The sequence below is a fragment of the Gymnodraco acuticeps genome, unplaced genomic scaffold (assembly GCF_902827175.1).
Source record: "Gymnodraco acuticeps unplaced genomic scaffold, fGymAcu1.1, whole genome shotgun sequence".
Classification (NCBI taxonomy): Eukaryota; Metazoa; Chordata; class Actinopteri; order Perciformes; family Bathydraconidae; genus Gymnodraco; species Gymnodraco acuticeps.
In genome coordinates, this window is record NW_022990158.1 from 1308362 (window position 1) to 1325085 (window position 16724).

Below are 16724 nucleotides of genomic sequence, written 5' to 3' on the forward strand. Positions count from 1 at the left end.
AGTGCACTGTATTTTATCTTCCTTGATTTGCAATCTATACTGTTGTCATTGTTACAGTGTATGGGGGTTGGGCATACAACTGTAAAGTGATTTACAACGTAACTTAAATCTGTGATGTTGAATGGGCCATGCCAATATAATATAGGCATATTACATATGGGGCGCCGCAAGGCTCCATTCAGGAGGCGTTTTTATTTATTGTGTATAAATGTTATGCTTGCTTCATCTAAATCAACGCTACCATTGTATACTGATGATTCTGATTACTTGTGTTTCTGAAGGATGTCCGTTAGGTTAATAAACACGCTTACAGTAGTAATGAGATTTATTGTATATGAGAGTGGCTAGCAAAATGTTTTGATTTTTTGGGAAATTAGAAGTCGGTTGTACATTTTGTGTTTTTTCTTCTAACATTTAAGGTTTAATATGTTATCCATTGGACCTACTTTTTATATCTTCAATTAATGACTACATTTTACCAGATATCATTTGTATGTATTTTGAAGAATTTCAGCTAACTTTCACGTTTTCATTTTCTAAAATTGATGTCCACAAATACTGGCATCAGTGTTATTGAGATGCCTGATGAAAGATCTCTCTTGCTTTTATATTGAGCTTATGAGGTCCTTATTAAAAGCAACACCCTTCAATATTTACAGCTAAATCACATCGGTAGGAACATAACCATCCTGTTTTTCTGGTTGCCATTTGTGCTACTCAAAGTGAAACTTTGACAACATTGTGTCCATGTTCTCATTATGCAAGAAACAAGGCAGGGAACTGAACAAACTTTGAAAGACATTACTTACGTATATGCCATTTAGAAAGAGTGACAGCTCTCTTCAGCTGACTCACAACACTGATAGAATATCACTGCATGTAGATAAATATGCAAAGATGACACGAGTTCACAGATAAAAGCATGCATGCACACGTGCAATTGCACACTAATGTTCACATATCTGTGGGTACATTCTGTTGGTTTGCATGCATTCCATAACACAGACTCACACCTCTGAATTTGTTAGTTTTTAATGACATGTTAATTTATTAATTGATAGGGCAAGAATGATTCACAAATACACACATCAAATCTCACAGGCCCACAAAAACACACATTTTTGCACAGTACAAAATATTGTTACTGGTGACAGAGTGCTTTGAAAAATGGTTGAGGGCAAACATATTTGAACACACCTTTGCTCTGCTGCTTACAAGGTCCTTCAGTTTGATTTAAGCACTAAAGAAAGATAAGTTGAATCTAAGATAGAGGGAGAGGTTGAAAGCGAGGGAGAGATAAAGTGATGAAAACATATGTAAATGTGAGAATTACAGAAATAAATGACAGACAAGATTAGCAAGGACAGCAACCAAATCACTTTTTGGCGTATTGATAAAATCATTTTTTTTTTTAAATCTGTTTAACAGCAATTCTTCACATACTGTAGTTTTCACAAATGGGACACTGTTGCCTAGGGTTGCGAAAGATGTGGGTATTCGCTTTGCACCAAAATCCCTCGAGATACCACCATCAGAGTGAACATTTTGCAACAAAAAATATCAGAGGGGATCCTGACAGGAATAAATTAGTCTTACTATGAGTAGGGCATGACATACAAGTCTAAATGTATCAGGACTAAACATAAATGTCTCCCGCTCCTATGCTCCGGCCGACATTTCGTATTTCCCCAAAAGTTCAAATCAATTTGATATACAGAATATAATATATCTGATTATGCACACTGAACAGAACCAGTGGCGGTTCTAGACCAATTTGACTGGGGGGGCCACTGCGGGGCCAGTTTCTGAGGGGGGCACAATAAATGCAGGATGAAAAAGAGAACTAGACAGTATGAAGTAATTGCACATAAGAAAACAATGCAATACAGTTATTGGTATTTGTTTCAGTACACTTATTTATTTCAGATAGATCTTATAGTTATTACTGTTAGCTTCAGCTTAAGTTATAGTGCAATGTTTGCACTAACACCATATTTATATAAAAATAAACGCAATGAACAGTTACATCTCTAATTTACATAAGGGTGTCTGCACAATCTCACATTACAGCAACAAAATCCTGCGTTTTTTGGCAAACCGAGTACCAGAAAATATACATTTAAAAAAAATAAATAAATAACTTTTCATTGTTAGGGGGGCCACATGGGGGTCAGAGGTCAGTGTTAGGGGGGCACTGGCCCCCACTGGCCCCCCCTAGAACCGCCCTTGAACAGAACACAATATACACATTTTTCACTGTTGTTTTTATTTAACAGAAAAGCTGACAGTGTTGTTGAGTCCAAGCTGAAAATGTCAGCTTACTTAAATACGTTATACTACAGTCCTAAGTTCAATGTCAATGTATTATCTCCATGACTATTTATAATTCTTTATTATACTTTTTTCTTCACTCAATTTCAAAGGTATTGTAATGTGCTTTTTCCACTGCAGTAGTCACTTACAATAGGATTGTACGTAATAAAGATTGGCCCTATTAAACATGCTGCACTATTAAACATTTAAGTACCCAACAGGAACATAGGTTTGCACCTTACCTAAAATGTCTATTATCAGCAATACAGTATCAATATGTGGACTTCTTTACTCAAATCTGCTGTTTAAATATGTTCTAATGCAAAATGCAGTGCACTATGATTATTCGGATGGGGCACTCATAACGGTCAAAAGGTTTTGTGTGGAGCGCATGACCTTTCTCGCACTCTTTAGGCATCTTGGCTACATAACGGAAGGAGCATGACCGGCCACAATAGCGGTTGCTTACATGTACAGTATGTCAACAGTGCTTTACGAAAACAAGTTATACATTTTTTATCCAAATTTCCCCATTTAATAATAATACCACCATACTGTTTTCTAAAAGTTGCCACCATTAATTGTATTGGGTTAATTGAGCAATCTGCTAGCTAGAACTGTTTTCAGTATACAACATATTAGTGTACTTAGGGAGCAATTCGATTTCAGACACAGCATAAAGGTCCACAAACTGACATAGACATGTAATTTTTTACTAAAAGTCATCTAATTTCATAAGCTACCAGTCAAAATAGACCATACATAGACCTTACCATTAGTAATGCTATGGAACAATATTCTATGACATGCACAATTAAAAAAACAGGACAAGAAGCCTGACAATGAAATTGCAGCTTTGCAAAAGTTTTAATAGGACGCAAAATCATTCAACAAAATTAGCCCTGTCAATATAGCTTTGTTAAAATAAAATGGTCAACTTTACCATAGAGGGCTTTTTGTAAACCTGAACGATATCCGAGTACTGTTGTTTATTCACCAGCAGGCTGAACAGTTCTGACAATATTAATATAGTCACACCACTTATATATATATTGCCTATATAAAGAGCTTTCATAACAGTCCCTATTAGTTTATACTTTTACAAAATATCTCTCATACCCTTTCTCAAAGAACCCACTTCCCCTGCAACAGAATAAAAAGTCTAATGTGTCAAAGGTCAGATGAGACAGAAAGTGCTTGGTAGTTTTAATGGACAGATGCAGCAAAGGTCAGAATGAAATGACTTTATCCCATTTGTAGTACGAAGCAATAAAGGCCAAACAGCAGGAACAATCAACATCATTAAGAGAACAAATATCATTATAACCATGGTGTTAAATGTTAACACATGCAGTGGCAACTGGTCATTAGGGGCAGGTGGGGCACAGCCCCACCTAGTGTCAGCAGAAAGTATTAAAATAATGATTACAACAAAATGCAAAAAATAAATTAAAATATATATAAAATATATTTTAAGATCATGTTTAATCATCCGATTCGTCTGTACATTGCTGTTTTAGTATGTGTTCTTCTAATTAGTGTCTACAGTGTGTGCCTATTGAGCTGTTTAGAGCCATGTGGGACAAAACCCGATCCTGCCCCTCCCTCTCACTGTCTAAGTGAACGGTGACTGTAAAAACTACACTGCACATGCTCAGAGTATTTTCCTATTTAATGTGTGTGGCAAAAAATAATGACCATAGGGGCAGTGAGCTGCCATCCCCACCATACGTCATCTCACATAATTCAGAACTGATTTGCTGTAAGTACGTGTGCCGCGAAAAGTGTGGTGTGTGAAGAGCAGGTGAAGAGGAGGAGGGAGATGCGTCCTAATACCCAGAAGTAAGCTGCGCATGGCTTCCCTCCACAAAAAAGCAATGAGATTTCTCCATAGGATTTTAGAAAATAGCTCAAAATAAGATCTGTGGGAAACGTAGCTGTTAGATAAATGCACGTTTTGTTCAGCCGGATAATATCCACATGTCTACCCTACTTTTATAATTTTCGAATCATAAATCCATCATTTAGATTTATGATAGACTTTTGAAACTTCAAGAAGATAAGGAGGACTTTTACAAAAAAGTAATAGAGATTTTTGTCCAGAGGGATAGGCAAATGGACTTCATTTTCAGGTCAAGACCACAATTTTATTGAAAATGGGATCTTACTAAGAGAGAACAATTCAATACTTAAATGACAAAATTACATTTTTTTGGGTATCCTTCTGTTGAACTGTCTGTTTAAAATTAATTGAAGCATCAGACTAAAGAGGCTTTTGAAAATAATATTATATTTTGATTTAGGTCAAAATATAATATTTGTAAACCTGAAGAGTCAGTGCCAGTGCCTCACCAGCCATGAACCTCACTGCAGAAGCTTATATATAGACATCTGAGTTGTTTGTGCCCCACCACTTTTGTACATATAGAAATGCCACTGAACACATGTCTTCATGTTTGGTAGTCTTACTTTCAAGATATTTCGATATGGACATGTACAAATTGTTACATTCTGTCAGACAGACAAATCCATTTGAGGACATAAACACTGCGATAAGAAGAAAGTGCTTGTTTTATTCTATTTAGTGCACCTGGGAAGCTGAAATGATCAGATCACAACGATTCCGTTTGCGTCAATCTATTCTTAAATAACCGATAAGAAACTTTCTGGCAAAAATATAAGTTCATATCTGATGAGGAAGGTGCACAAACACACCTTTAAGTTCAATAAAATGCCAGATTTGTATCCCCTTCAATGACTAGGAGATAAGCACTTAAAACTCTGACTACTGTGTCCAAGATCTGTGATTATGGCTCAGTCCGACCTAATGTCCTCGATGCACCACACTACCCAACTGAAAAAGGTCATATCTAATTTGAAACTCAAAAAGCATCAAAGCAGCAGCAGTGTGAGTCTTGTTATGTGGTGTTGGTATTACTTTTTTCTGGTCATTCTACGAAAGTTAGGATGTAGATTTTATAATTCTGGGGATGTTTTTTTGGCAGTGGCTACACATGAATGTCGAAAATAATGCTTTACGTTTTCACATCATCAGCAGTCTGTAATTTCCTCGTCAAACTTTATGTAGAGTTCAAAGATCTTAATGCATGCTGTGTGTGTCTTTGGAAAGCTTTGTGCTAAAGTAAACAGCAGCCCTATCATTATCAGAACACACCTTTTGATATTCAGATTTGTATTCAGGTTAACACACAGACCCACAATTTCCCTTCTCTTGTAAAGACCGTTGGCTTGTGTGCATGAATGGCACATGGTGTTGGTGCATCTGGCTTTGTGACAGATGGTTGGTAATGTAGGACCCAGTAGTGCTGTGTTTAAAATGCAAGGCAGTTCCAAAAAGATTCCAGTAAATCCAACTCGTACAACATCATTCTGTAAACTGTGGCAATGGTCTTATTATAAATTCCTTTTCTCCTGGAGAAACTTTCTTTATATCAAAAAGACCTACAGAACAACAATATAGTAACGCAGATTTTCCGTAGGATCTGGTAGTAGGGTCACCTGATATACACATGAATGTATGTAGTAGAAACGCACTGCACCACTACTTAATCACTACTGACGAAGCTCCTACTGCAACCCTGTCTCCTAAAAATTACGTTCCCACAGAACTAAACTGCATTCTCAATTACGTTTAGCTAGAAACGTATTTTCTCCCACGTTACGTTTGTTATGAACGTATCTCAAATACGTTTATTTTCTACATATCTTCTAGAAACGTATTTTCTCCCACGTTACGTTCCTTATGAACGTATCTTAAATACGTTTATTTTCTACATATCTTTGCCATTTATTGCCTTGCTTATAATAATGATAATAGTCATTTATAAATATCATTTTAGAGCACACATTTGAAATCGAGAATCGGGCTCGATATATGGTTAAATTGAAATCAGTAGGCGAGGCTGTAATTTCGGCAGCTGTTCCTCTCATGAGCGAGGCAGAAAATAATAGTTTTAACATGACAAAAAGCTGCTGTGTCGTTTATTGCACCTCAAAGATTAAAACAAATCCAGAGTTACTTGTTTCTGTACTTCCTCTAAGAAGAAAGGACAGTAAAAGAAGAGCTCTGTGGCTTCAGGCTTGATCGCCGTTCAAATGACAGCGTTGGTTTCCCCAAAAGTGGGCGGGGCTGTAAAGTGACATTTTACTATCATCTATTATTCAAAACCATTCTATTTATTCTAACGTAAATTACATGCCAGTGTTTTATCTTTTTATTTATTTGTTTTTATTTTAAATCGTATAATGTCGGACTTTTTTCCCGTCTGTGAGGAAAATAAATGGGGCTTAGAGCCTCAAAATACTGAAATCTGTATTTTTTAAAAATCTTTTCCTTCTAATTTGTTATTCTTTTCTAAATAACACACTGTTATTTACTCAACCATAACACACAATTATCCTTGTTTTTATTTATTCATTTAATTCTATAATCTTGGGCTTTTTAGCCGTAAATAAAGTCACCGGAAACAGACGGGACATTTCGAGCGATACACACCACAAACCCACCGAACTGATTACCCAAGATCCTCAGCTTGAAGCTCATTGATTGGATGTTTTAGCCGCAATAAACGCTGGGATATGGTGTTAATAAGTTGTGATATCCGAAAACGAAAAATAAAATAATACCTAATTCAGAGTGTTCTTGCTTTTCTCTTTGGAAGTCATCACATAACGGCATTGTAATACACGGTTCGGCTGCATTAAATATTATACATCTGCCGTAGTTCTTTATTTATAGAGCCCTGATGAGAAGACTTCTGGACAAACATGAGGAACTGCCGCCAAAACTGAATACTTGATGTGGATCATAAATATATCAACAATTAAACAACATCTTCAATTTCTTTTCACAAAATACGTCTCCTTGCAGTATCAATAGTCATTCGGCTGACTTTTATATTTGATCCAATTGGTAGATAATAGGTTATATTTACACCATAACGGTGCACAGCTGATAGAAAAGGACTTGTAGTTTTTAAAGATATTACTGATTTTCTTTGAATATAAGAATGTAAATACTGAGTTGAGAGAATAGTCAGGGGATTTGGGTGATGGCAGACACATCTATGGAATCACAATTTCAATAGCGTACCATTAAATGACGGATATGCCTTTCTGTCTGTGATGTTTTAGAAATCAGATATTAATGTGTAGAAGTAAAACATGTGAAATAATATAGCAATATCCTGTAAAATTATGTAAAAACATGAATAAAACTACACATCTTCAGATGTTATACATACATAAGTGTTCTACACTAATAATACAAAGTTATTATTAGTATGCTGTGTGTACCTTGTGTGCACCGCCTAGTGGTTAAAGCACGTTATTGAATTATTTTTGTTGAATAATGTTATTTGATGAAAACAATATTAAGAGTACATACTTTCATAGGGGGAAAGTAGAAGGTCAATGATAGAAATATAGAATATAAAAAGTCAAGAAGATACTATAAGTGATCTCTACAATAAAACAGTTTAGTGCCGGATGTACAAAGATATTAATAGGAGGATGTGCAAAACAGAAAAACGAATTAACCTTTATTAACACATTAAAGAATACTTTAGGTTAAGGTCTTATTTTAAACAAGAAAAAAGCTTTGGGGGTATCTATCTACCGATGAATATTAAGCCTGACAAAGTACTTAACGTCTAATATATTGCTTTCCTGCAATGTTAACTATGTTGAAGCACTTCTTTTAACTGATATTATACACATTCATTATACTCTTATGTATGTAGATAGAATAAGAAATGTGCAGAATATGACAGTTTAATGGTGGAGGTACACACATATTGATAGATGTCTTGTAATGCGCTGTTGAGGAACCTGCGACCCAAGTTGTGTATATGATCAATAAACCTTAGAAAATCTTGAAATCTTGAAAGGGATGTGCAAAATAGCCATTATACAGTTTTTAATGAACTATTAGTAGAGAATAACGAGTAATGAATATACTTTATAGAGATCTGCAGATAAATGTTTCGTCTTCTCAAGCACCACCTATCAAATATCTCTCCTGATTGTTGGCACTTGACAATCACCTTCCCTGAATTTTACTCAGGTGTAACTAAAGTCTGCTTTAAGGGTTGTTTATATTTCACATCATTAATCAGAATCTGCAAAGTAACTAAACTAAATGTAGTGGAGTAAAAATACCAGGTTAACCTCTGAATTGTAGTGGAGTAGAATTACAAAGTAAGCTGTCGTGTGGGTATATATTAATGCTGCCCATTATGGATATAAGCGATTTTTACCCATTTAGTAATTACATGTTTTAAATGTGTACACACCAATGTGTTTCCTATCGCCTAAACCTCCAGGGCTGTACACAGTTTAATACTGGCAACTTCTAATTTTGGGAAAAACGTCTTTTAAAACTACAATTCCCAGTAGATACGTGCCATAGAGAACATGTTGCGAAACACAATAGCCAGCATGTGTATTTCTCGGGGGGCGTTCGAGTCCAGTTTTGAATAGTCTGCCGCGGTTTCGTTCCATTTCAAAGAGCTTGACGCTCGGCGTAACCTTGGCGCACTGCCACTCCAACATCACGGGGTTTGTCAACGGGACTGTAGTCCCAAACGATAGCTGGGGATTATGGGTAGTGTAGTGTCTTCGGCCATCCTAAATCTCGAAATGTCCCGTCTGTTTCTGGTGACTTTATTTACGGCTAAAAAGCCCAAGATTATAGAATTAAACAAATAAATAAAAACAAGGATAATTGTGTGTTATTGTTGAGTAAATAACAGTGTGTTATTTAGAAAAGAATAACAAATTAGAAGGAAAAGATTTTAAAAAATACAGATTTCAGTATTTTGAGGCTCTAAACCCCATTTATTTTCCTCACAGACGTTTATACGATTTAAAATAAAAACAAATAAATAAAAAGATAAAACACTGGCATGTAATTTACGTTAGAATAAATAGAATGGTTTTGAATAATAGATGATAGTAAAACGTCACTTTACAGCCCCGCCCACTTTTGGGGAAACCAACGCTGTCATTTGAACGGCGATCAAGCCTGAAGCCACAGAGCTCTTATTTTACTGTCTTTTCTTCTTAGAGGAAGTACAGAAACAAGTAACTCTGGATTTGTTTTAATGTTTGAGGTAAACGACACAGCAGCTTTTTGTCATGTTAAAACTATTATGTTCTGCCTCGCTCATGAGAGTAACAGCTGGCGAAATTACAGCCTCGCCTACTGATTTTAATTTAACCATATATCGAGCCCGATTCTCGATTTCAAAGGTGTGCTCTAAAATGATATTTATAAATGACTATTATCATTATTATAAGCAAGACAATAAATGACAAAGATATGTAGAAAATAAACGTATTTAAGATACGTTCATAAGGAACGTAACGTGGGAGAAAATATGTTTCTAGAAGATATGTAGAAAATAAACGTATTTTAGATACGTTCATAACGAACGTAACGTGGGAGTAAATACGTTTCAAGCTAAACGTAATTCAGAATGCAGTTTAGTTCTGTGGGAACGTAATTTTTAGGAGACAGGGTTGCCTACTGTGGCTACCTCCCACTTTGACACAACCAAGTTCACAATGAGTCCCAAACAGGCATTACTGAGTTTCACGTAGAAACTGATGCCATATTATGCAAAAGAGTAATCAAACCTCGGAAGGTTCAAAAGCTGTAATCGATTAACGTGTATCATCCCAATTGAGCCGATACTGTGAAGAAAGTTGGTTTACATATCACTACAGGGAAACTGACAAGTCAAAGAGGAAAGAAAAGTTAGAGGGTGTGAATAGAGGACAGAACAGGAGAGGAGTAGGTCTAGGTGAAGGGTTGTCTCATTAATCTAAAAAGGGTGCAGTGATCCCTTCAGAATGCAAATGAAACCATCAGTCTTATCGGAGATACAGAGAGAGGCCTGGAATGGCAGAGGTATTGACAGGGTTATTTGGGAAAAAATCTAAAGTACAGGGCAGGGAAAAGAGAAGAATGGGACAATTAAGTTCCACTGAAAGTCAGAGCTATTAAGCAGTTTTAGGTTCAGAATCACTGCCAAACACTCTACTTACTAGCCTCTGATATAGACAGCATATATGACAGTATCCGGCAAATAAAGGGCTTGTACAAAGGAGAAATACTTAAACAGAGAACAGTAGGGCAAAAACTGACTCACCAATATCAGTATTGAAATTAAAGAAAATCGCCCAAAAATGTAATTTATATTTTAATTGTATGTATTTCATTTTTACTTATTTTAGAGGCCTTATGTCCTCTATTAAATCCCAAAATGGAATCCTCCACCTTCATATTAAGGGTTGCCCACTTTATGCTATCTTGTTGCTAAGGCACTTGACTACCCTCGAAAAATAACTTTTAAATGAATCTCAAGACAAGACCGAAATAGTTGATAACTCTTAAGTGGCATAACTTTCCCACTGACAGACATATTGCAGCTGCGTACACAGCAGTACTTTGTGTTCAATGTCTGTATGTTTACATCAGTCTGCTAATATGCAACAATTACAAGAAGACATGCCTTTATTGAGAAGGTATAAAATGTATGTTCATAATCTTAGTTTTGGGTGCTAGCATACTAATATTTGCTGATTAGCACTTAATACAAAGCACACAAGAAGTGCTATTAGTTTTGAAGGTATTTGGTCCAACCTCTAAGTATCTGATCATTGAAAAAGTTGACCCTATCAGTGAGATGAAAAAGTAATAATTTAATGTTAAATCATCCAATAGTTGTCAAACACTGAGAACCATCATCCTCAACCTCCTGTTACAGCTTAAGGAAAAGTCAGAGAATCAATACAACATGTATGTTTGTTGAAAATGTCTTGGCCATCCCTCATATAGATGTTAAAATATCTGAACCTGAACCAAGCAATTGACAAACATATATTGTTCCCAGAGCCCAATGATTGCATGGATAAAATGGAGATAGTTAATTTCTGTCCTGTTTTAAGTCCAAGCCAATGTTTTATTCATCCCATTAAATTAGCTTTTTGACAATGTCAAATCATCGGTTAAGGCAGTGTTTCTCAAAGTAAATCTGTTTACAGTTCTGTTTCATATGGTTGTTGAGAGATGTATCCATAGATCTCTTCATTTTGCTCTCAAAGTGCACCAGATTGATGCTTTTAACTTAAATATTTAAAAACAAATCTTACCGGGGGAGCTTGCCCCCGGACCCCCCCTATGTGAGGTCCACACACCACCTATAAAAATAGCACTTTACCCCTGCTTACACCTATATGCCGTGAGCTCATTATCGAGCCTTCATTGTAACAGTCACACTGTGTATGAGCGTGTGGGGAGTGTTGCAGTAAACAATGTCACTGTAGCAACCGGTACATTAATGGGAAACCCTAAATGTTTGAGCACCCTCTATGAAACGTCAAGCTACCCCACAGCACTCCCAAAAGAAATCTCTGGCGCCGCCACTGAGCCTGCAGCCCCATTTTGAAGAAATGTGCAGTGCAAAACAGGCTCATTGCAGCTTGCCAAATATCAGCATTTTCTTTATTTTCATTTTTTTGCACAGATTGCAAAGTGGCAAAGTATTATAACTTATTGTTCTAGCAAAGGGATTGCACAATTGTATTATGTATTCATTTGTTTGACCACACAGAATTATGGAGCATTGTTTTATTATCACTGTTCTAGCAAAGTGATTTTTTATTTTTTTTTAAAGGAATGCTCACGTTCATATTGATGTATTTGAATACATGTTAACTTGGCCCATTATGTGACTATTTGTGTTGGGGGGGGCCCGACTTTTTTTTCTCCAAAGGGGGGGCCTGACAGAAAAAGTTTGAGAACCACTGGGTTAAGGGGATGTACCGACTGAACTATATATTCTCAGAATACTAGTCATCTCCCCTTTTCCTTCAATGTCATGTTCCTTGTTAAAACCTTAGCATATCAATATGATCAGATGATCAGTAGGAATTGGTTGACAGTAAATATTACCATCTCAATTTTAGACAAAGCAAGCAAATTGCTTGTGCTTTAACACAGATAATAATGGGGATACTAAAACAAATCAGAGGATTGTTAGAAACATGGAGGTGGTGAAGGGGATAAGGTGTTGCACAACAGAGAGCTTTGGTGTTCAGAATCAAGTGAGGTGAAATTGAAAGGTGCTTCAGGTGGCAGCAGAGAGTGTCTGCTGGTCATCACAGTTGAAGGGCAGCGAGTCTGTCAAGCTGTTTGTCTGCAAAGAGACAAAAATAAATCATGAGGTGAGACCAGCTGTGCACCGAGCGGCCTCCGTGGCTCAGGCGGAATCTCGTATAAGGTGTGCGAGTCAATACGCGCCAGACTCTTTAGATCTGGCTTTGTGATGCTGTGGGGCACTGATCAATTGGTGGTGCAAAGGCCAACACTCTCTCTGGGTGTTTCCTTACACAAGCCACAGAGCAAACGCTTTCAGCCACAGGAGAAAATAAAAAAACTGAACTTAGACCTTAGAATCCTATAATATGTCACTGTCCAACTTTCTGACCCTTATATTTTATCGTCTTGCGCTTTCCGTCTACTGACTCTTCAGGTGATTTTTGTATAGTTCACAGAAGTGCTGGTACAATAAGGTACAGATGTTTCAGATTTGGTAGTTCGTTGTTCAGTTTGACCGAAGGATTACGGGAAGTATCTACTTGATTTTTCATGAAACTTAGTGGAAGGGTGTAGCATAGAGAAAGAAAGAACCCACCAAAATGTGGAGGGAATCCAAATCAAAACATGGCTTCTAGTTGCTATGTTTTTAATTGAAGAAATACCTTCTCGAAATAATAACACTCTTAACTTTACTTTGGATGAATTAAGACAACCTTTGCTCTGTCCTTACCAAGCCAGTTGTACATAGTATGTTTAGAATGGATATGGTGTGAACTGAAAAACAAAATGAATTTTCCCCTTTACCTTTGTGTTTGATGATTTGTTAAGAAAGAATGATGAGCCCATAAAATGATGTGTCCACCAGACCAAAGCTCATTAGTTAAAAACTCTCACACACTCCTGATAATCATCCTTCCCTCTGTATCTCTTCCTCTTGCTTTCACAGCTCTTCAGACCTCTAAGCCTCCCAAGGTCCTTTTCCCCCCGGAGAGACAAGACACATCGATAGAAATCACGCCTGGTAAGGACCAACAGCTCTTCTCCATCTCTTTATTATTTGGCTCAAGAGGTAATCTTCAAGGTACTCGTTTTTAAAATGCTGTTGCCATCTGTGGTGCAAAGTGCTCATTTCTCTGGTGTTTCTTCATGGCACCAATCTGTGACACTACCATGGACGCTTCAATTGTTGCCCTGTCACATCAAAGGTGGACAGCTGGAGTGCCACTGTAGTGCGACCTTCAGGCATAAGTGGAATTTTTATTTGGGTTAATGGGACTCCTGTCATAGAGATGCATATGTGCATAGCCTACAAAACAACACCAAAACCCTTTTACACACAAATATAATCCCACCTTAACCCTGTGCAAGGGAGAAGTACCTCATTTCCAGCTTGCCAATGCTGCACAGAATGCATTATAGTGATTTTCTGTCCATGATGATCCTGTAAATGGAGCGCTTGTTTGTCTCTTCAGAACTGATGCTAGCACTTTGTATGCTAAAGACGTAGTTGTTTTTTTATGACAACTGACTGATGTCAAAATGCATTATTGGCTCGGAGCAATAGGTAGAAACCAAGTCCTGATAAAAGCAAATGTCAAAACTTGTAAAAACGACATTGTATTTGACTATACTTACATGTTTATTTGTTTCTAAAATGATATAATATAAAGAGCATGGATTCATTCCAGTGAATGTTGCTTACCTCCTTCAAACACCAACACAAATATTTGTTGGGCATCTACTTTGTGGGCCCTCATAACATGCACATTAGCAATCCTATAACCTAAGATCATGTGATAGCATATAGGGTACATGGTTAGAGTTACTTGTCTAAAAGACTTGATCATACTGAGTAAGTTGGGGATATCTCAGACACTTGTTAATGGTAAGATTTACTAAACCTAAACCAACCAAAACAAACCCTCTTATCTTTTTCGCATACATAAATTCATCTGACTTCATGCATTGGGAACTAAACAATGACATTGGACATCGATCATCAGGCGTGGGAGTGTCCAATATGAATGTGACTAACACATTTTTCAACGCGAAGGGTACTCCCGTTGGCTTCAACACGTTTAACATTTGCAATCTTACACAAGTACTTGTGTAATTTGGATCAAGGCAATACAACTTACTAGTAAGACTTGGTTTGGTTTAGGAAAGACATTATGGTTTAGGTAAAAATAGCTATATCGGTAACAAGACTACAACCTTTGGTTGACCAGATCATCAACCCATTAGCCTCACTAGGCAGACATTCTCGCTATTTTTAGATTACCCCCACATTTACATTAAAATAAATGCTAGAAAGGGTGTGTACATCGTCGTAATGGGCATCTGGCTTATAGCCCAGAAGTAGAGTGTTTTATTGTGTTGGCTCTTTTTCTTAACCAATTTTGTCCTTTTTAATTAATTGGAAAAAGTGTAGTTGGCCAGTAGACATCAAGTAGAATGCAATTCTGACAGTGGCCCCTATTTCAGATACTTCCAACCACCAAGGTTTTTTCTTAGGATCTCTTGATTATGAGATACTTTACTGCCCCATTGGTACATTGCTTTCATCGAAAGGGAAGTCAGAGGCGAGGTTAATGCACAGAGCAGCAGGCTTTGAGCTTTTGGGGATTGTGTGTCTTGGGTAAGACAGTTAAGAGACGGTGCCTCTGTGCCGCTCTGCTGGCCTCAGTCTTTTTTCACTTTACCCATCATGCTGCGTTTTTGTTCTTTCATCTCCTCTAGTCGGCGATTAACAGTGACTTATGAGCAGATATGTGCTCAATCCAATTTACTCTGCTAAAACATTTACATAGCCCACACATAACTCGCTACAGCGCTGTTGTATCTACTGATGAGAACTGTCCGATAGTCAAAACATGACATTTTCAAATGCAGTCTTTGATTTGTCTCTACTGGGCTGATTCTCAGATAGAGAGTAAAGATGTTTGGATTGGCAATGTACGTCACTCTCAAGAATGTCATGTTAAATTATCATTTAAGAAAAAGGAATACTGGTTTGGACTAGGTATGTGAACAAAAAACAATAAGCTGCTTTGACAACAAGAAAAGTCTGATAAGACAGGGATTAAAGAATTGAAGGCACCTCCCTGGGATTGGCTTGTTCCAAACAGTGTGTGTTCTGCTGTGGGCCTGGATGGCTGGTTTCCTCTGCCAGCTGTGTGTGTGTTTTCAAGTGCATTTGTGCGTTCTTGAATGTGTGTGTCCCGCTGTTTGGGGGTCTCTCTGACAATGTTAGCACTGTAGGCAGAAATGTGTTTGGATGTTTGTGTGTTTCCATTAACTCCAGATTGATGTGGTAACAAATAGGGCCCTAAGGCCTCTGTACACTGATTGCAGCAGGGACACCTTTTAATGGGCACCGCAATCTGAACCCCCCACCGCCACCTCATACACACAAACCTAGAGCAATAAAGGCTGCAGAGAAAGACACACACTCTCTCACACAGTCACAGTGACCCTGAGGTATATTTGTAACTATAATCTTGTTGTAACCTGAGGGAGATTTACGCCATCAACCACAGTTATGTTGTTCCTCCATTCCACTTTTCTTCTCATCATTCCCACATTTCATCTCTTCCTCATCCCTTTCTTGGTTAACTGTTCATTCCTTCATCTTCTTTACCGTTCCGTTTTCTTTTCTCCTCTATTTGATTCCGATCTTGCTTCTCTGCCACCCACACATCCTCCCTCTCATTATTCTACTGGGTTATAAACACAATTCATTATGCTCATTGTTATGATACTGACGTGGGCTAAAGGCAACAGACTGACACAAAGAGCTATAATTTACGATCAATGCATGATATTAAACATTTCTTTGATGTGGAGTTCATGAATTCAGAGTAATAGTGCTTGAGGAGTTATTCATCCCCCTGACAAATTCAGCCTTTAAAACCATTCACTGAGATAAGTGTGCAGGTAGGATATGATTTAAGCATCGTAATTCTCATGTAGGGGTGTCCCTTCCCGTAGAGTGTGCTATAGGTTTGTGTGCATGTAAATGGCCTGCAAAGGCTAAAATCCCTGTGTTCCCTCCAGAATTAGTTTATCTCCCACACACTCCCTCCCTGCCTGAAATGCCTCCATAGGACTCTAAGCTGTTGACCAATCACAACAGAACCGGCCAGCTAACCAATCAGAGCAGACTACATTCTGGTCTCAGACAGAGGGTGAAAAGAGGTGCTGCAGCACAGGCAGTATGAGCAAAAATAAAGAGCTAAAAATAAAAGCACGGAGACATGTCACAGTAGAGACACCCACACATATT

General features: G+C 37.5%; 1 protein-coding gene across 8 annotated transcripts in view; it reads left to right on the plus strand.

Moving 5' to 3' along the window:
- Positions 1-16724, plus strand: part of il1rapl2 (interleukin 1 receptor accessory protein-like 2) — a 608994-nt gene that overhangs the window by 489793 nt on the left and 102477 nt on the right. For all 8 annotated transcript variants that reach the window (XM_034217408.1, XM_034217411.1, XM_034217412.1 and 5 more), the window contains one exon: positions 13386-13460. In XM_034217408.1, the coding sequence (XP_034073299.1) occupies positions 13386-13460 (75 nt within the window). The remainder of the gene's footprint in view (positions 1-13385; positions 13461-16724) is intronic.